We start from the raw sequence: 19,683 nt of genomic DNA on the forward strand, positions 1-19,683 counted from the left end.
CTGAGAGAGTTGGAATTGATGAAAACCAAGTTTCGTCATTGAAAAGAATTACGATGAGAGAGCAGAAGGGAATAGACGCTAACACTCTCGACATGTGATACTGTATCACTGGATGTGTAACAGTAACTCTTAAAATCCGGCTATTCTAAACGGAGGCCTCAAGGCTTGAGGTAATTACACACCGACTCAGATCTACCGCCGTCAGACCAATCGAAGCTTTTTCCTGCAAGGGAACCTTTTGGCATGGAAATTGTAACTGCCGTCTGCGTGGCGCATGCGTTATTTTCATTAAAACTCTCTAACAGGGTTTAAGTAAGCGGGAAGCAAGATGACGCTCGGGGTGCCACAAAAACTAGATCAAGTCACGATGGACAAACAAAGTACTGTTTTTAACGACGACTGAATTGTGAACTCTCTCTATCTCAAGTTCTCTTTGAGCTTTAAATGCGTTAACGCTAATATTTCATAACCGAGAAGCGTAATGGCTCTCCGGCTTTGGATTTGACAGACACCGACTCCCGTTATTTCCCATGTTCCAAAGATAAAAAGCCACCCGTCGCGTTCTTTTTACACTTTTTTTCTCCGCAGCGCCAGTTTCGGATGGGAAACTCGGTAATCATACGTTATCCGTTGTCATGATTCGCGCGACACTTGTGGATTCATTTCGTTCATCATTGCTTGTTACTTATTTACATCAAACCAGGAAGGGGACTTAGTTGCTGAGACCAGCGGCCTTGAATGACTGTTCAAAGTCGGCAATGATGTCGTCGATGTGCTCAGTACCGACGGAAATTCGGATGAGATCCTAGGGAAACATCAAGTCAGCTTATTTCGCGCGAATTCAGTCGTGAATCTGCTTACCTCAGTGACACCAGAGCTAACTCTCTCCTCCTCACTCAGCTGCTCGTGAGTGGTCGTCCAGGGGCTGTGAGAGATTTCTGTTAGCTATCTTTAGGTAGTTCCCAGGTAACTTTCAAACACTTACTGGATGGCCAGGGTCTTGGAATCACCGACGTTGGCGAGGTTGGTGATCAGCTTGAAGCCATCGACAACCTTGCTGCCAGCAGAACCGCCGCCCTTGACACCGAAGCTCAGGACACCTCCAAAGCCCCTCTTGAGATACTTCTTAGCAGTCTCGTGGTAAGCGTGGCTCTCCAAGCCGGGGTAAGAAACCCAAGAGACGTTAGGGCTCTTCTCCAAGTGTCGGGCCAAGGCCAGAGCGTTCTGGGCGTGGCGCTCGGCACGGAGGCTGAGAGTCTCGATACCGAGGATGAGCTGCTGGGCGGCGAAGGGGTTGAGAGAGGCACCAATGTCTCGCATGAGCTCGACTCTGGCGCGGACAATGAAGGAGACGGGGCCAAAGGTCTCCCAGAACTTGAGGCCGTGGTAGCCCTCGGAGGGCTCGATGAACTGAGGGAATCGCTTGCCGTTCTTGCCCCAGTCAAACTTGCCGGCGTCAATGATGACACCTCCAATGGTGGTTCCGTGGCCGCCGATCCACTTGGTAGCAGAGTGAACGACGATGTCGGCGCCGTGCTCGATGGGGCGGACAAAGTATCCACCGGCACCAAAAGTGTTGTCAACCTAGTTTACTGCTCGTCAGTTTTCGGTATTCCAACGATACGGCTTGATTGCTGTTGTGTTGTGGCTACTTACAACGAGGGGAACGCCCTTGTCGTGGGCAACCTTGGCAATGGCCTCAAGGTCGGGAACGTTGTATCGGGGGTTGCCGATGCTCTCGAGGTAGACAGCCTTGGTGTTGTCATCGATGGCGGCGGCAATGTCCTCGGGCTTGTCGCCAGTGACAAACTTGGTGGTGATGCCGAAGCGCTTGAAGGTGACCTTGAGCTGGTTGTAGGTGCCGCCGTAGAGGTTGGAAGTAGAGACGATGTTGTCACCGGCCTGGGCGAGGGCAGTGAGGGCAATGAACTGAGCACCCTGGCCGGAGGAGGTGGCCAGAGCGGCAACACCGCCTTCGAGAGCAGCTATCCGCTTCTCAAAGACATCGACGGTGGGCTGGAAGTCTCATGAGTATTTATGCCGTTTTGTCAGAGACTCGGGGTAACTCAGCTACTCACGTTTCCAATACGGCTGTAGATGTTGCCCTCCTCCTTGAGGCCAAAGAGTCTCGCGCCGTGGGCGGAGTCGTTGAAGGCGAAACTCTGCAACACGGGACGTGGTCAGCTTGCGAGGAATTGGCGATGTTTTAGCTCGAGTCATGAGCGCGGATTCATTCTCACAGTGGTAGCATAGATGGGGACGGCTCGGGCATTGGTAGCCGAGTCGGGGGAGTGTCTAGAAGATGAGATGAGATTAGTATTGCGATGCTCTCTCGATGATCAGTTGCCTTGAGTTTTCAAGACTTTATGTTGTATTGTCTGAAACATAGACACAGAAACCCAACATCGTGAGTCTGCGCTCTGTTACAAGGCAACGAATAGCAAGTTGAGCGCAAAGACAGATGCGCAAACTGCCCCGCGCTTGTTGAATTGACTCTTGAAGATTGACGTCAACTTACCCCGCGTGAAGCTGGAGTGTCTCAAAGTTGGTGCTGAGCTTGTCCGCCATTGTGAATCAAAGTTGAAGCAACAAGAAAAATGTTGACAAAAGGTACGAAAAAGAAAAAAGAAAAAGCTGACGCGGGAATAAAGATTGAGCCGAAGGGGGGGCAGCAGGAGTTCGGCTCAACAAGAGCGCGGTCGAGTATATTTATATCAAGCTTCCACTAGCACCGCCGTCTTATTCGGGGTCCAGCCGCCCAGCCACTAGATACTGGATGTAAGACATGAAAAGTGACTACTATGATTGATTGCTATTAATCCTTGCTATGTACATTACGGGGTAATACTGGTGATTGTATGGTAGACGCGAGTTGCGCTCGACCGATGCAGACCCCGAAGTGTGAATGTGAGTGTGGGGGTCCCATGAAGCCGTCCCGAGCACGCAATCGCCAATTCTCGCGTCATTTCACCAGCGGACAGAAAAAGGGCCTCTTGGAGGGGTAGATGCTAATTAATTGCACGTACATGTAATCCTAACCTAAGGAAAACCCGTTTAGCCCCTCATCAATCTCTGTTTCGTTTCCTGCCGTGGCCGGTTTCGCACTCTAGTATCTGTCTATCCATCAAAAAGGCCCATGCCCGGCTCTTATAGCCCGGATTTAGCCAGAACATCAAATTTGTCTTGTGTGGCGAAAGAGCTGCCATGATCTGATCATTGGGAGTTAAAAGCAAAACAAGAGGCTTTTACTTGCCATACCAGACAGCTTTTGCCCGCATATTCACGGCACTGCTTGTACATACGAACATGTCAAGTCACAAAGGTGGTTGTCTCAAAGCGACTCTGACTAACCGCATCTGAAGCTCGTCATGCACCACGTTTGAAGTCCCCAGCCTGCGGCCAGCCAATGAACCAGAGCGGTTGAAAATTGCATACAAATAGTCCCGATTGCCTCTTTCAGCGAATTAGGAAAATTAGCGAGAATTGGTGACTGGTGTGACTGGAGACAAGGCGCAATAGACAGAACTGCGAGTTGTATGTACAATGTGATTCGCGGGATCGCTGCATGATTAGCAAATCACTTACCTTTGTTGGAAGGCCATGGAGACAAACTATCGTAGACTGCTGCTGAGTAATTTACACGATATACGACATGTGCTCTTATCAGCTAATGATTTCCACTTTTGCTGTATTCTGTCTTTCTTATCTCTCATTCGATTATTAAACACTCTAGTAGTTTTGCTATGAGCTGGCACAAACAGCGTCTCAAGCGTTTTCACGATGACTTCGATAATTCCCGTTCTTCATGTGTGAGGATTTCATGGACACAATTATGATGATTACCAAGTATCAGCAGGGAAATAGAAGACCCCTTCAACTGCCGAAAATTCCTCACTACAAGTTGCCGCCAGTGCTATCAAACTCGCATACTACATGTATTCGGCCGCCATGTCTCTATAGTAGTCATAAACCATGCTCATCATGAGATCAATATGCCCAGTAGGCCACTCTCCAGGTACGCTCGCTCTGCAGCCCGTACAGTCCCCCTCTCTTCCCATTAATATTCTCAAATATATGTATGTATTCCGTACCCGATCAAACGCGCTCAAAGTTCCTCTGTGTGTTTCGTCTCCTGCTAAGCAACTTCGTCCGTCTCTCATCCCTGACCATGGCTTTGGCTGCAATAATGGCAGAGCCCATCCACAAGCTAAATTGTGCCGCTGCAAGCACCGCAGTACCACGGCCTGCCATGCAGACTGAGCCGGTACAAAAGGCCAGATCGCCCAGGCAGACGGCCACAGCAATGAATCCCGCAAAATAGAAGATGCAGTTGAGGGCTTCAATGCCCAAGGAAATCTTTGGGTGAGTAACCTTCGGGGCAAGTCGTGGCGCAAAAACGAGGTATAAGATGGAGAAGACGGAGAAGATGGAAGAGAAGAGGATGAAGCTGATTGAGGGTGGCGTCGAGAGATGCGGGCCCCTGAGATGCCAATTCACAACTGCGAAGAGCCAAAAGTGAGCCAACAGGATACTGGAGAAGCAAATCAATTGTGGCAAGCTTACCATATGCTGCCAAGCCGATACCAGCAGCAGCCGCGAAGGCTTGAAAGGCCCGAAAGCAGAGGATGAGAGTTTGCGACATGGCAAAAGACCGTTATGTGAAGAGATTGAACAATGGTGAGAGTCGCGAAGTAGGAACTGCCAAGAAGAAGTTGGCGTGGAATTCATTTATTATTAGCACCAAGTCTATCGAGTAGCAGCGTGAGGTTGCGCACTCGTACGCGTCTGCGGAATGTCTGAGACATGTAGAATTACTGGCTGAAGGGAGACGAAAAAAGGGCGGGTTGGGAGCCTGCTCAGGGTGGAATGAGAACATGCGCAGAAGGAAAGCGATGAGCGTTTTGTTCAATTGTTTGAGCCGGAATAGGCATTGTGCGTATATAATGTGACGGGTTTGGTATCTTGAGGCGAAGCTGCATCGTGATATAGTCTCAGATCGAGATGGATGTGCAGAACGTGAAAGAGCACACTACAGATCTTGACGTGTGCTCAGATCTACTGTATTTTAAAATAAGAATAGCAATCGAATAGCATAGCTAGAATCACGCTCTTGTAGGAATTTGATGAAACGTTAAAGCAGTAGCAGTGCTTGTTGAATTCCTGTAAAATATACATATATAGGTATACAGGTATTATGGCGGCGGCTCATATCTCTGTAGTTGAGCAATACATGTTTGAGCCAGTACGACTAAATGTACTACTGACTCTGCAGCTGAAATTCTCTTTTAATCCCCATATGGTACAGTACAAGTTATCACGTTGAGATAATTCAACAAGGAAATTTTGCTTGTCGCATGAGCTGTATCAAAAATCATCGTAGTCGAATTTAGTATCAATACTTGTCCGACTTGAGTTCCATCTCTTACTCCAGAATGATGCTTAATAAGCAACGCAGTGTGGTGATGGCCTCGGCTCTCAGTCTGTGCGACAACGCGGGGAAAAGAGAGAGAGCGGAGAAGTTATCGACTTTGTACTTCCGAGCTTGCGTCCCAATAACCACCGGCACTACTCCGTAACAGGACACGTTTCAAGCTCCAAATCGAAGGGTCAATTCATCCGGGCGAAGTAGCCTTTTGCAGAACGCCGTCCGCAAGTTCTTGCCTCTGAGCTCGAGTTTCACATGCCGAAACGAGACGCTATATGGAATAGCAGCGGCGTGATTGGCCGGGGCGCTGGGAGAGTGCCCTGGACCGAGGCCCACCGCCGTGCTTTAGCGGATGAGCCAAGCTGCGAGTCTCCCCAGATGTGCCCCGGATTCCGTTGGCTTTTGCGAGAGTCTGCGTATTTGTTGATATACGGGTAGAATTGAGTTGATTGGGGTAGAAATGATACAAGTACAGCGAGGTTGACGGAGAGACAAAATAGCATCCGGCTCGCCTGCGTTGGAACACAAGAGTCGCCACTGAGTGGTTATTATTCCCCGAAACAGCCGACGTCACTACGGGATCCCGGACTTTTCAACTGCTTGTGCGACGGAGTTTGTATGTATGTACTCGTACGGATACGCTTTTCCGTCACGATGGGATGATGCGTGCTTACGTGCCTTGACGGTATTGCACTACAAGTACAAGTAAGCCGCCAATCTTCGTTCATCACCTTTCAATTCGCGTCGGCCTCAATGTTGCTTTTTGTTTGACAAATCTAGTAGCCGGCCATGCTAGGACGTTCTGCTACATTAGAGTCCACACTTGACAACAAAGTCCTTAAACTGTGAACTCCTACAGCTACCCAGGATAGCCGGGCTGGGTAATTGTATTACTAGAAGACAGTTAAAAAAATAATCAACGCCGCACCAGTACATACTACCTCTATCTAGGTTCAAATATGCATGGGTGCAGCGTGTCAGCTCTTGTCTATCTCGCCCTAAGGCCTATTTCTCAACAAAAGCCATATCGACGAGCTCCTATTTGATCCATCTTATCAACTACGTTTCTGACGGCCAGATGCTGACGGCTAGCCGGCCGCCGTGAGAACCTTGATTGTCAGCCGCCGGCATACATGTACAAGTAATATTCGTACTACCAGGACGCAACCATTGAAATGACATTTGATGGAGTTGAGTCTTTCCGAGCCCCGTGGATAGCGCTCTGCCACTGCTGTGACGGGCAGAACTCTGCTGTAAACTCCGCGGGTGGGACGCCTCAGTGGATTTCGTTGGGGGCTGGCCGCTAGCGGTTTAGGCACTCCGACACAGCGCTAGCAACGCGCATGTACCTATACGGCTTCTGCGATTTGGCGGGCTGGGCCACAGCATTGGACGCTGAGCGCAGGCCATGTACATGGACCAAATCCCAAATCTGGGGCTGCCGAGGCCCCGCGAACCTCGGCCGTCCCTTTCAGCAGCCCATGACTTTGGTTAAACCTCCACCTCCCGACCTCATCGCCATATTTCTTTTTTTCCTTTCCCTTGCAACCATCCTCGCCTTTTCTTTTTTCCCTCCCCAGGCCTTACACGTCGCCTAATCTTCCCTCCCTTTCACTTTGTCTGGTCAATTCTCGTAGGCATCGCGAGCGTTGCGGACCCTTTCCTTTAAAGCTGTAAAATATCAACACGCGGTCAGCCACTAGTTCATCCCCCTTCGACACAATGGCACTGGCTACCAAGGACACGGCGGCGTACATCAAGAGCCTGACAACTCCGCCTGCGCCCGGCGCTCCTCACGGTGTTGCCATCGCAGGCACAGAACGGCCCGGTCGTACCGCCATCTACCGCCATCACAAGATTGGGGATGGCCCGCTCCTGACCACGTTCAACCCCGAGATCCAATCGGTCCACGATCTGTTCGAAAACGCCGTCAAGAAGCGCCCCAGCAAGCGCTGCCTCGGCACCCGTCTCTGGAACCCCAGCACGCAATCATGGGCAGACACATATGAGTGGGAGACGTATGGCGAGGTGGCCGAGCGTCGCAAGAACTTGGGAGCCGGTCTCGTCGAAATCCACAAGAGTATTGGGCACACCCTGGACAAGTATCCCGTTGGACTGTGGTCTCAGAACCGCGCTGAATGGCAAATCACCGGTAGGCCAACCTTGCGCGATTCCCCGCGCTCTCCCAATGCCCACTACAGATCTCCAACTAACACAATCTCGATTTGTAGATCTTGCTCTTGCGTCGCAGGCTCTCTATACCGTATCACTCTATGATACTCTTGGTCCGGACACTTCCGAGTATATCATCAACCACGCCGAACTCGCCTGTATCGTCTGCTCCCTGCCTCATATCCCGACTCTCTTGAAGTTGGCCCCTCGAATCCCATCCCTCAAGCTGATCGTCTCCCTTGACGAGCTGGAGCAAGGCGAGCAAAAGGGTCTGACCAAGGGCGCTGTCCTGAACGACATTGCTTCTCAGCACGGCATCAAGATCTACTCTTTCAAGGAGGTTGAGGAGATTGGCGCCAAGTCTGGCCGCCCCATGCGCCCGGCCAAGTGGGACGATCTCTGCACAATCAACTACACCTCGGGAACCACTGGTGCGCCGAAGGGTGTTGTCATCACTCACGGCAATGCCGTTTCTGCCATCTCTTCCAGCCGCCTGCAGGGTGCGGTGACTGAAAAGGACGTTCACATGTCCTATCTGCCTCTTGCTCACATCTACGGCAGAATGGTTGATCAAGTTGCCTTGTCCGAGGGTGCCAGCATTGGTTTCTTCCGTGGCGATATCCTAGGCCTAGTCGACGACATGAAGATTCTCAAGCCCACCGGTTTCATTTCTGTGCCCCGCTTGTTCAACCGCTTCAACTCGGCAATCCGAACCGCCACCATCGAGGCCGAGGGTACCAGGGGAGCCCTGTCTCGCCAGGTCATCAACACCAAGAAGGCCAGCATGCGTCTGCCACCAGGTAAGGCGAACAACACGCATTTCCTGTACGACCGTATCTGGACCCCCAAGGTCAGGGCTGCCGTGGGCTTGGATAGGGCCCACTCCATGATCAGCGGCAGCGCACAGCTGGATCCTGATGTTCAAGAGTTCCTCCGCGCTGCTTTTGGCAACAACTTTTATCAGGGTTTTGGTATGACCGAATCATACGCCGTCGGTACCGTTCAGATTCCGGGAGACTTCAGTCTCGGCAACATCGGACCCCCAACTGGCTGTGTCGAACTCTGCCTCGAGTCCGTGCCCGAGTTTGACTACACCGTCGATGACAAGCCCAACCCTCGCGGTGAGCTTCTTCTCCGAGGCCCATGCATTTTCCGCGAGTACTACAAGAACGAGGAGGAGACCAAGAAGGCCATTGAGTCCGATGGATGGTTCCACACCGGTGATATCGCTGAGATTGACAAGATGGGTCGCTTCAAGATCATTGACCGCAAGAAGAACGTTCTCAAGCTGTCCCAGGGTGAATACATCTCTCCTGAGCGTATCGAGAACGTCTACTTGGGCAACACCAACTTGATCGCAATGGCCTATGTCCACGGCGACCCCAAGGAGTCTACACTCGTCGGTATCTTTGGCATCGACCTGGAGAACTTCCCACCTTTTGCCAGCAAGGTCCTTGGTGAGACTGTCACGGCCGCTGACCTGCCGGCCCTCAAGGAGGCTGCCAACCACCCCAAGGTGAAGGCAGAGTTCCTCAAGGTGCTCAACAAGATTGCGCAGAAGCAAAAGTTCAACAGCTTTGAGCGTGTTCGCGGTGTCTATCTTGACATTGAGCCCTTTAGCATCCAGAACGAGCTGTTCACACCCACGTAAGTACAACCGCAAAAAGTAATCAACCGCAAAACTCAGCCGCTAACATGAACAACAGTCTTAAGCTGAAGCGGCCTCAAACTGCCAAGGCCTTCCGTGCTCAGATCGACAAGATGTACGAGGAGATTAACGCCGAGACTGGCCCTGCCAAGTTGTAAGAATAGATAAATGAACAGGCATGATGTTTGTTGCTGAGCGAATTTTTCTTTGGGTTTTTAATGTTTGGATATATAGCTAGTTATCAGTTACGGTTATCTGTTAGCTTATAGCCGTGGGCGGTAAAGAATGTGGAGTGTGTGTGTGTATTTGCAGCAAAGTACGGCGGCCAAGCTTCCTTTTTTGGGGGGTGTTTTACCTGTCTGTGCGAAAGAGTTATGAATATAAAACAGACGAGAAGGAATCAAAGATACATTAATAAAGGGGGTCTTTTCTTCTTTATGATGCTTTTCGGACTTGGTCATCCAGATGCTGTAAACAAGTTCGATAATTTAATATGAGTGGCTATGCAACCAAGACGGCCTGGAATCCACTTGCGGTCAAGGTTGAGTATGTTCAAACGCAGCCAATAGCTGTATACCTAGTCAGTTGCGAATTGCATGCTTCAGCTCACGAGGCTGTCCAACTATAATGTCATGCAAGAGAGCGAGGCGCCTTTGAGCTGAAGACATATGTGGAGCTGGTTCTTCCAATATGTCACTTCGTAGATGCCTAACCTAGAAAGCAAATAAAACCATTATTTATAAATAAGTAATAAGAAATTATACACGCATATTACCTAATGTAACTGTTATAATTACTTATAAATGTCTTAATTAGAATGTTACTAAGCTCGAAGGCAAGTTATAATATACTATTTATTATAACATTCATTTTACATAGTGCATGCGTTGCTTATGTCGTTACCCATAGACAGTGCACGGAGAATGCGTAATTCAATTTACATTTCGAGCTTGCTCCCCTTGCTTCCTATTTGCCTAAGATCTTATCGATGCTTTAATAACGCAAGGTACAATACGACTACCCCATGGTAGATTAAAGCTTTTCTATCGATGGCCTGTTGCAAAAAAAAGGTGATACCACCCGAACAAGCCGCAGAGATGGTGTTGACACAATTAGGATTGGAGGTTACATGCACTGTGCACGATTAATATGGCTCTTTAGACCTTTTGAAAGATTTAATTACAGGTGTGATAAAAGTCGGAGTGCCTCTTTTTATAGGCTGCGTGGGACCTGCATTGTCCCTTTAACCGGCAATTAATATCTTGCATCTGGCGGGCTTATCATGCGTGTCGCGATCGCGATCGCAATCTAAATGGATGCACAGATCTCAGATCGCAACGGGGGTTGTATGCGATATCAGCTTTGCTTTCGACTTGTCAAACACAAGAAATGTTGATGTAAAATGCTTTGTTTCTAACAAGTGTATCGGACCATTTTTGTTTAGCTTAGTAGTAGAATTAGAGCTTGTTTGCTCATTGAGAGGTTATATTAACGGGCGGGAGCTCAACGCGCGCATTTGCTTAAAGCGCGACAAATGATATCATACACGCGTTTAACAAAGAGACGCTTGGTCTAATTATAAAATCCAGTGGAAATCAATTAAGCTGAGCTGAAATTAATTCTAGAGTTGAAGTCTAATGGGTATATTTTACAGTGTTAATTTTGACATACACCATAGTATTATATATATATATATATATATTACACTCCTAACCTATATTATCAAGAAATATAATAATTAAACCACGCTAACACTTTTAAATTTTATCTTTTCCCTTTGTTTAACCCCTTTATACTTTCTAAGAAGCTTTATATACCTAGTAAGTTGCTAAGAGATAATAGCTGTGTTTATATATTACATAAGGTATAGCACGTGACCCACTTATTATTAGTTCCCCTCTAGACGTGTTTTAAGAGCCCCATCCTTACGTATCCCTTGTTTAAGAACAATCTAAGCAGCTTGAACGTGTGGGCACGCGATGGGGTAAGTTGATATCCTCAGCCGCGTTTAAAGTGCCAGAGAATCTATTTGGTTTGCTTGAGATGCCCGCCCGAGGCTGGCGAGCCGGTCGTCTCCATGAGCCTCGTGCTTACCTCTCCTCCTTCCAGGCCCATGGTCATCGACCTGACTGAAACGCCATCGCCGCCACCAAGCCATATCGCAATCACAAACGGAAACGGAAACGAACAGCAGCAACATACTCTTCCCCATGCGCAGCGGCGGCAGAATGATTCTCAGGATGAAGGGCCGCCGCCAAAGAGGAGGCGTGTTGACTTTAATTGGGCTGGCAAACAGGTCTCTCCTTATGTGAGCCGGGCGCTGAGGGACCTGCCAGCTTCCGAGTACATACTTGATGAAATTGCGATAAAGGTATGCAATATTCTAAAGATTGGGCTGCATTGAGCACACAATTAACAAAGGGCACAGGCCGTTTCCATGTTTGCCAAGGATCCGCTCTTTGTCTCCCGATTAGATGAAAACAACGACTACAAGCTGCCGGCCGATGATGAATGGACTGCTACAAAGGCCAAAATAATCGTTACAGAGCTATCTGAGAGACCTGTAAGTGGAATAAGAACAGACAACCAAGTTGGATATAACTGACATGATGCTTAAGGAATATCGTGTCGCCCCTATAAAAGCGCCAAGTTCGAGCAGCTACACGTCCCCTTACCCCCCGCTGAAGGAGCAACTTCTTGCCAGATTTAAACAGGTTCCGCCAGAAATAAAAAAGATAGCCGCTAAACAACCGAAAACCTCAATACCAAAAAGACAAGATAATACTCCTAGAACAAGATATGGGAGTCGGTGGGAGCCGACCAAATGCGGCCCATCCTCAAATACATGGTTTGACCTCGATCACCGGCCTTACCAATCAGCATCAGATCGCGAACTCATTGTCAAAGGTGCTGATCGCTTATACCGCGAGCTCAAGGAAGAGCTGAAGAGCCCAGCTGTCTATCATGTGGACTTTACGTCTGACGAAATTCGGCAAATCATGGCATGCTTCTCAATGTATCTTCCCGTGGGATATCCTGCGACCCCTGAACATTTGGCGCGGCTCTGCCATCAGTTCAATGTTCCGTCAATTGTTAATAACAGTTTGCCTCACCGGACGGTCGAAGATGTACGCAATTACTGTTCGGATCTGCTTGCGGGCAAAGCAGTGCCGCCAAGCCGAGTTCAGATCCTGAGTCTTGACCCTAGAGCGAATGGATCTCGCTCGCAACAGGAGAAGAGACGTGCCAGTCGACTATCATCCTTGCTTTTAGCTCGCGAGATGGTAGGAAACCGAGGATTTGCCCATATGCGCCAGTATGAAAACTTTCAAAACGAGTTTCGCAAGGCGCACGAGGACAGCTTGGACTTGGTCGCAGAGTACACAAACTGTGCCGGAGACATTGCGACGACAACTTGGATCCCGGATGACAATGTTTTGTGCGGCACAACTGCACACTCGGATAGCCATAATCAGCAGTATAATAAGCCGGGCAATTTACTCCTTTGCTCGACAAAGCTGGGGCAGCTTAAGGCGTTTCCTGACCACCGAATCCCACGGCCACTCGTCGAAAAGGGAGAAAACTCCACGACGGCCATGCGTGAAAGCCAGGACCCATGGCTGTATTCGTCGGTTGTATGCTCTGATTACGATAGCGTTCTAGGGCTGGCATTCACCTCCAGTTTCGACAAAACGGTCAAGGTGTGGAAGGTTGATGAATCTGGCAGCAACATGACTGCGTTAGCCACCTGGTACTTTGGCGGCAACGTAAATTTTGTCTCCGTGGCCAAGGACGGCTCTGGACGAGTTGCTACTGCGGCCGATGTTCCTACAGAGGCCATTCGGATATACACAATCAACATGAATGACATTGCGAACAGCCCTTACGTCTCCTTTTCATGTACTCGGACTGACGCCGACGGCTCCGATAAGTGGGCATATTTCCCAGCAACAATGCAGTGGGGCCGTGACTCGACAAGCCAGCATCTGCTTGCTGTAGGATATTCTCCTCGGAGCTTCTCAGGAGATGACCACGACATCCCCTTCGATAAACAGAACTCGGGAGAGATTACTCTTTGGAATGCGAAGCTGAATCAGCGAATTCCTATCACAACTGCTACAACTGCCAACTTCTTTGAAGTGGCCTGGCATCCCACATTACCGAGATTCATTGCCGCAACCTCTCCCTCTTCTCAGTCTGAGAAGAAGGTGCGAACTCAGATCCATTTGTTCGGAAAGCAAACCGTCCTTATTTCCAAACAAGATGACCCAAGTCCCCAGAGCCCCCGGAGCCCCCGGAGTCCTCAGAGTCCCCAGCAAGAGGGCGGGTTTTCCGAATACCATAACCTTGACTGTTTTGCGTCAGACATCAACGAGCTGACCTTTATGCCGAACTCGTTTAAACATGCATATGTGACTGCGGGGTGCACAGACGGCAAAGTATACGTCTGGGACACGGCGCAAGGAGACAACCCTGTGCATATTCTACAGCATGGCCGTCCTCTGGACGAATACTACCATGACCGAGAGAAGGAAGACACTGGAGTCAAGTTTACAGCTTGGGGGAACAACCTAGATCGATTCTACACAGGTTCCAGCGATGGAACCGTCATGGTCTGGAACGTGCGCAAGAAACACCGACCATATATACGGACTATCTTGGAAGCACCTGGTCCCATTTCCTGCGGTGCCTTTTCGCCCGATTTCCGGAAAATGGTCGTTGGAGATGCGACTGGTCGGGTGTTTCTGTTTTCTATAGATAAAGAAGACGAGCCAGAGGCACACTTCATCAGGATCCCAGGCGTGGACCGGCCGCTTCGACGTCCCACGCCGTTTATACCGCACCCCGAACCAGAGCCTCCATACCGAGATCCAGACAACCCGAACAATGTTAATGATGACGATGACATGCACATTGCCGACCTGGTGAAGCGAATCTATCTAGACACGAAGCAGCTTGTTATTGACCCTAATCCTACCATTGGCGCCGTACAAGGGCCAGAATATGCCTCTACGGGTCTCTTCCGTCGAGAGGCACACCTAAACGAAGACCCCGCAGGCCATTTACTCAGCTATTTCGAGAGAAATCAGAGACAGAGCATCGCTGCAAGCCGGGGCCAGCTGAGCCGCTCTGTGCGAAAGCTTCGAGACCCTGGGGAGCCAGATGCCCGACTGAAAGTCATACACGCTATGAACAAGGCACGAGATCTGGATATAGAGCTCCTGGCAGAAGGCGACCGGGATGATCTTGTTCAATCTAAGGCAGAGCTGATACTTAATGAAGTGGACTGCGGGTTTGCTTACGAGGAACTGCCTAAGGAGGCTGATGAATAAAAGAAGCCTCGAAGTTGAGGAATTCTGTAGCATATACAAGCACACATACATACAATTAAAATATCTAATACAGGCCCGATAGCTAGGGCAACTTATAAACAAACCTGAATATATCTGCTCAAAATAATAGTTGGCATCTCGACATGTATGCTGTGAAATAGAAGGAACTAGAACTGAAATACTAGCCCTATCGCAGGATTGAGAAAACAATTCAACTTACGATACTTGGCTAAATACTCCAATACACTGACTTGCCTAATTCATCCTGGGGGAGTGCAAAAAAAGAGCGAATTACAAAAATAAAAGCACTGCGTCATCCGGAACTCGAATCCGGGCCTCAACTTTTCAAGTTAATGGAAGAGTTGAATCCTAACCCCTAGACCAATGACGCTTCTTTGTACAAAAACCCGCGAGAGATAGACAGTTCATGAAGCTGTCTCCAATGTTAAGCATCGTGAGAGGCGAAGAGCTTCCTAGTCCATATAGCAAATTAAGTTTCAGAACAAAAAAAGATTGAGTACAATTTCCTTGAAAGAGTTGTATTGGAGACAAATGCTACGTGAGATTTGACTAGGTGAAAAAAGACTATGCAGCAAGAAAGAAAAAAGTCCAAAAAAGAAACGACACCTGCAGGATTCGAACCTGCGCGTGCGAACACAATGCCTATGATACCTGTTGATAGCAGGGCATCGCCTTAACCACTCGGCCAAAGTGTCTAACCGTTCATGGAATTAACATGTCTTACTCGACACTATCAATTTACTCTTTGCAACCAACTAACCACAACGCACTTCTCTCCTTGAACAGAGATTCATACAGGATTGCAACATTACAAGTTCCATCGTAAGACAACACGTCAAGTGTAGCAGGTACATAAAAGGCAGAGAAAATTCACATTGGGAAAATATCATTGCTGTCCTATCCCCCTTGGAGCTTGCCGTAACAACATCTCCACTGCATGGCCTTTTTTGAGTCCCGATAATCCAAATCAGCTCTACCAATCTATCATCCCATTCAATCAAGTTCAAAACCCGCAGCAATGAGCAATAGCTAATAGGGAACAAAAAAAAACAATCAAAACAAAAGAGAAAAATAAAAAGAGCAGGCGTGCCAAAAATCCAGAATCCATCAACATACAGAGCGGGCCCAGCGTGAGCTTGTTTACTCATATCCGAGATCCTCGCCGGTTCCTCGCCGCTCTCCAAACAGATATGCCGCTTCGAGACAGAATCGTCCATGGCCTCTCTCCATCCGTCGCTCGCTTCCATAACATATCAGAACCGCGTCGACAATTCCGCTAAGAATGCCCTCCATTGCGCCCATAACCGAGTAGCCAATGAAACTGGCCATCATGCCAACCACGTATGCATACGCTGATCCTCGCACGCCCACACCGTCTGGGAGCTGGATCCGCAGTTGCTTTGCGGTAATCACCCAGCCCGCAAATCCCAGCCCAGTAGCCATAATCAATCGCGTGGCAACCAGGAGCAACTTGGCCAGTCGGTAGGGCAAAAGGCCGTTCGCCTGACCGCGTAGACGCAACGCCCTTGGTGTCAGTGTGGTAGTAGGGATTGCAGGTGATACAAATTCCATTTGATCAAGACCTCTAGCAGACGTGGCTAGGCCTTGAGAATGAATGGCTGCAAAGGTAATTGTGAGAGGGTTTGTGAGAGCCACAATAGGCGTCGGTATCCAGAACGAAGCGATGTTTGTGATGATTGCACCTAGCCTCCTGGGCAGGAAAATCAATGGTGCTCTGATAAGGAGAGACAGAAGCGTTGATTCACAAATGCTGCCAAAGATTGTGGTCACGCCGTGGCCCAAAGCAGCCATGACGATTTCCTTTGAAGGCGTGGCAGGGCCTGCATTGCGATGAAAGTACCACTGGGAGACGGTCGCCGCAGTCGCCGCTCGATGCACCGCGTTGATGACAGAGAGCGTCCACATATACATGAAGACAAATGCGGCGCCGAGCCACCAGCTGGAGAATTGAATCACAAACCGAACCAACGACTTTGAGAAATAGCCACCCATAAAGACACGGGTAAACATGGCCAGCCAAATCCAGGTCCAGACAACAATCAAGGCCAGGCATCCAAAGCCGACTAATAAGAGACCTGGGTTTTGTGCCAGAATCTTGGAGGAAAATTGAAGAATTTCAATGGCCTGCTGAATCGCTCTTCGGCCCTTGACGACAAGCCAGAGCCATAGGATGCACGAAGCTCCCGGGACGATGGCGGTCCATCTCATGACGACGTCCTGAAAGCTTGTCCCGTGCGTCCGCCCTTTGAAAGACGACGCAAAGGAGAAAATAGAAAATGAAAACATAATGGCCGGCACAGCGACCAGGATAACAGTAACCAGCGGCCGAACAAAGGACCGCAGCGCTGCCAACCATACAAATGACACTAATACTGCCACCACGGTATCGACGGCAAGCATATTGAAGGATTTCTGTAGTGTCGTATAAATCGTGTCTCCAACAGGGCTCTTCTTAGGAGTAGTATTGAGCCACACCAGGACAAAGGTTGACATCATCCCGGCGAGACTGATTAAGAATATCCACGCGAAGAAAGGGTCGTGTCTGAATATCTCTCCCTCGACAAAGGCGTTTCCTGAGGGAGCTGGGTCAGCCTCCGGAGGTTCTGTATGTCGCGTGCTGTCCATGTCAGTGTCGCTTCTCGCCGATCTTTCCAGCAGCGGCGTTCGTCCCGACGGGTCTTTGAATCGTTGGAAAGCTGGGGGGCTGTTATCGGTTGGCTCTTCCAAAAGAGATTCTGGAGGATCATCGTCGGCGTCCTCCTGTGAATCAAGCCCGACATCAACCATATTCCCCCTATGGCGACCGCTGCTGCGATCGCTTTCGCCATCCCTGCTATCGTGATCGACCTCTTCGGCTTCCTCCTCTTCTAGCGGTGTATTCTTTGCGACTGTTGTATGATGTGAGCTCCTCGTTCCGTTCCAACTGCTCTTGATGCCCCGGCCGAAACCCTGGGCGCGATATGGATGGTCAAACTGCCTCGAGCTCTCTTCGAGCGACCCTCGACTATTTGCGTCAGACTCGACGCTGTCGGCCAGCTTGCTAGCGGCGGCCACCCTTCGTGACCTCTGGAGTGCAAAGAGATCAGCAGCTTCCCTGTCGCGCTCCTCTTCGTCGTCCTCCTCTCGAAACTCGTCCAGCGTGCTGTGAAACAGGGGTGCGTCTTGCGCAGCTGTTATGCGAGATCCAAACGCAAGCTGGCCGAAGCGCGAGCCACCACCGGCTCCTCCACCACCATTCTGATATGGGTTCCCGCCATAGCCTCTTCCAAGAAGTGATCTCTGGCCCCCATTCCCTCGGCCGGCGTCTCGATAGGGTCGGGTTGGGCGAGATGATGACCAGTCGTTTTGCCGGGACGAGTTGTCGGTGTCTGCTTGGCCAAAGTTCGACAGCCTCGACTGGGACTGCGCGAGAAATCTCGAGGCGTCTAGGAGAATGGATTAGCAGCAGCTTCATCAGACGCACGCAGGCTTATACGGCTCGATGTCGTCACGCACACTCGGAAAACATGATGCCCCTTCACCTACCGCCGCCCCCACGATAAGTGGTTTGGCACGGTTGTCACACTCGATGTCTGGCGAACTGCAGCTGCGTTGCGGCACTTTTGTCGATCTTTTTGTGTTTGTTGGAGCGGAGATGCGATGAAACTCTAAAGCAGGATGATGGGCGATGACGAACGACGCTTGGAAAAGGCAGCAAAGAAGTTAGGCGGCTCTCCCTTGCATACAACAGGGAGAATAATAGCCCAAGAAAACAAAGACTAAGAATCAAAGACGGAAAAAAAATATTACACCATGGCGAGGTATGAGTAATGTATGGTGGATGCTTGATTGAGCAACAAAGACTGTATGAAGTAAAAAGCAGAGGAGAAAAAGAGCTGAGGTCAGGCGACACAGGGCGGATGAGTCGGTTTGGTGACCTCGATAGACCAAAACTTAGTGAATGCCTGGAGTACAGGTGGGCGTCCTTTGCTGGCTAAGGAGCCTAAGGTTGCTGGCGGTCAGCGCCTCACAGAGCCACAGGTGATGACTGCTAGTGATAAGGAGGTCCGCATGCGGTGCGCTGCCTGCCGAGATGGGTACTGGTACCTGCGGAGTACCTGGGGACCTTTTTGGTTGGGTGAGCACAAGGGCAGCGTGCCGTCATTTGACCCCCCGGTCACCGAGGGAGCTGATGACTTAGTAGATGCTGTACAGTGATAACAAATAAGGTATGAAGGAAGAGCAAGAAAAGGTAGAGAGAGAAGAAATCAAATCATCCAAGAAGAAAATGGAATTCCTGCTCTGTACTACCTGTATATAAACAAATACCTATCTTAGGCAATGAGGCTTCATGCTGGATCCAGGCCCCGACTTCGACGGGCAGCGGAGGCGCAGAACCCGAGGCTCCAACGTCGTACCAGGTTGTACGGAGTACTTTACTCAGGTAAGACGCAGCATGAACCGTGTTATGGACCGTGTACCGTGAAAGAAAAAGGCAGCTAGCACAAACCGAATCGCAGTTGACAGCAGCCCAACTGCACATCATGCATCCGTACCTGTACACCAGCTGCGCACATGGCTGCCTACGACGGTCCGTCCATGTACCGGCATGGGCGCTGACCTGAACCTTGGTGGCCAACTTGTACTAGGACCTAGCGGTAGTCATGTCATGCTATTGTCCACCTCTAAGACGCAATACATGGGAGGAACTTAATTGCCGTTAGTGCTGCTGCTGACACGAGCCCCGGCTGCTCAGTGCGTGCGCTAGCAGATGCGGTACCTTGCCTGTAGCATCAGTTACCAAATACCGCTAGTCAAGGGTCCCCGTCATGATGCCGTTATCGCCTTCTTGCGTCACCGATAACACTTCCATGTTCCATCTGCTCAGTCTGCCTGCTGGGTATCCCTTTGTCCATATTGAAACTGCCAAAATACCCTCTTCCTGCATTAGTAGATGTTCTCCAACAGCAGCGTCTGCCTGCAAAATACCTCTCCAAAATCCCGATTCAAAGTCCGGCCCCCAATTCCCTCTTCTCCAGCTTTTTCGCGGGTCGGGTCACACACCTTGTGCTGGCCCGTGACAG

General features: G+C 49.8%; 5 protein-coding genes across 5 annotated transcripts; 2 read left to right on the plus strand and 3 right to left on the minus strand.

Moving 5' to 3' along the window:
• Positions 1–712: 712 nt before the first annotated feature.
• On the minus strand, positions 713–2,568 carry T069G_08553 (cys/Met metabolism PLP-dependent enzyme domain-containing protein; the record flags this gene model as incomplete). Its single annotated transcript, XM_056175763.1, has 7 exons — positions 713–805; positions 862–925; positions 986–1,584; positions 1,657–2,016; positions 2,079–2,162; positions 2,241–2,295; positions 2,519–2,568. 7 exons carry the CDS (start codon positions 2,566–2,568, stop codon positions 713–715), a joined length of 1,305 nt encoding a protein of 434 aa, XP_056026712.1.
• A 1,527-nt stretch (positions 2,569–4,095) lies between these two features.
• Positions 4,096–4,642, minus strand: T069G_08554 (membrane-associating domain-containing protein; the record flags this gene model as incomplete). The annotated part of the gene is made up of 2 exons (XM_056175764.1): positions 4,096–4,499; positions 4,564–4,642. The coding sequence occupies 2 exons, from the start codon at positions 4,640–4,642 to the stop codon at positions 4,096–4,098; spliced, it is 483 nt and encodes a 160-aa protein (XP_056026713.1).
• Positions 4,643–7,147: 2,505 nt separating this feature from the next.
• Positions 7,148–9,403, plus strand: T069G_08555 (AMP-binding enzyme domain-containing protein; the record flags this gene model as incomplete). The annotated part of the gene is made up of 3 exons (XM_056175765.1): positions 7,148–7,577; positions 7,657–9,244; positions 9,304–9,403. The coding sequence occupies 3 exons, from the start codon at positions 7,148–7,150 to the stop codon at positions 9,401–9,403; spliced, it is 2,118 nt and encodes a 705-aa protein (XP_056026714.1).
• A 1,919-nt stretch (positions 9,404–11,322) lies between these two features.
• T069G_08556 (uncharacterized protein) lies at positions 11,323–14,578 on the plus strand (the record flags this gene model as incomplete). Its single annotated transcript, XM_056175766.1, has 5 exons — positions 11,323–11,616; positions 11,674–11,808; positions 11,864–12,873; positions 12,928–13,489; positions 13,553–14,578. The coding sequence occupies 5 exons, from the start codon at positions 11,323–11,325 to the stop codon at positions 14,576–14,578; spliced, it is 3,027 nt and encodes a 1,008-aa protein (XP_056026715.1).
• Positions 14,579–15,739: 1,161 nt separating this feature from the next.
• T069G_08557 (plasma-membrane choline transporter domain-containing protein) lies at positions 15,740–17,407 on the minus strand (the record flags this gene model as incomplete). The annotated part of the gene is made up of 1 exon (XM_056175767.1): positions 15,740–17,407. The coding sequence occupies one exon, from the start codon at positions 17,405–17,407 to the stop codon at positions 15,740–15,742; it is 1,668 nt and encodes a 555-aa protein (XP_056026716.1).
• Positions 17,408–19,683: the final 2,276 nt, after the last annotated feature.

The sequence above is a fragment of the Trichoderma breve genome, chromosome 5 (assembly GCF_028502605.1).
Source record: "Trichoderma breve strain T069 chromosome 5, whole genome shotgun sequence".
Lineage (NCBI taxonomy): Eukaryota > Fungi > Ascomycota > Sordariomycetes > Hypocreales > Hypocreaceae > Trichoderma > Trichoderma breve.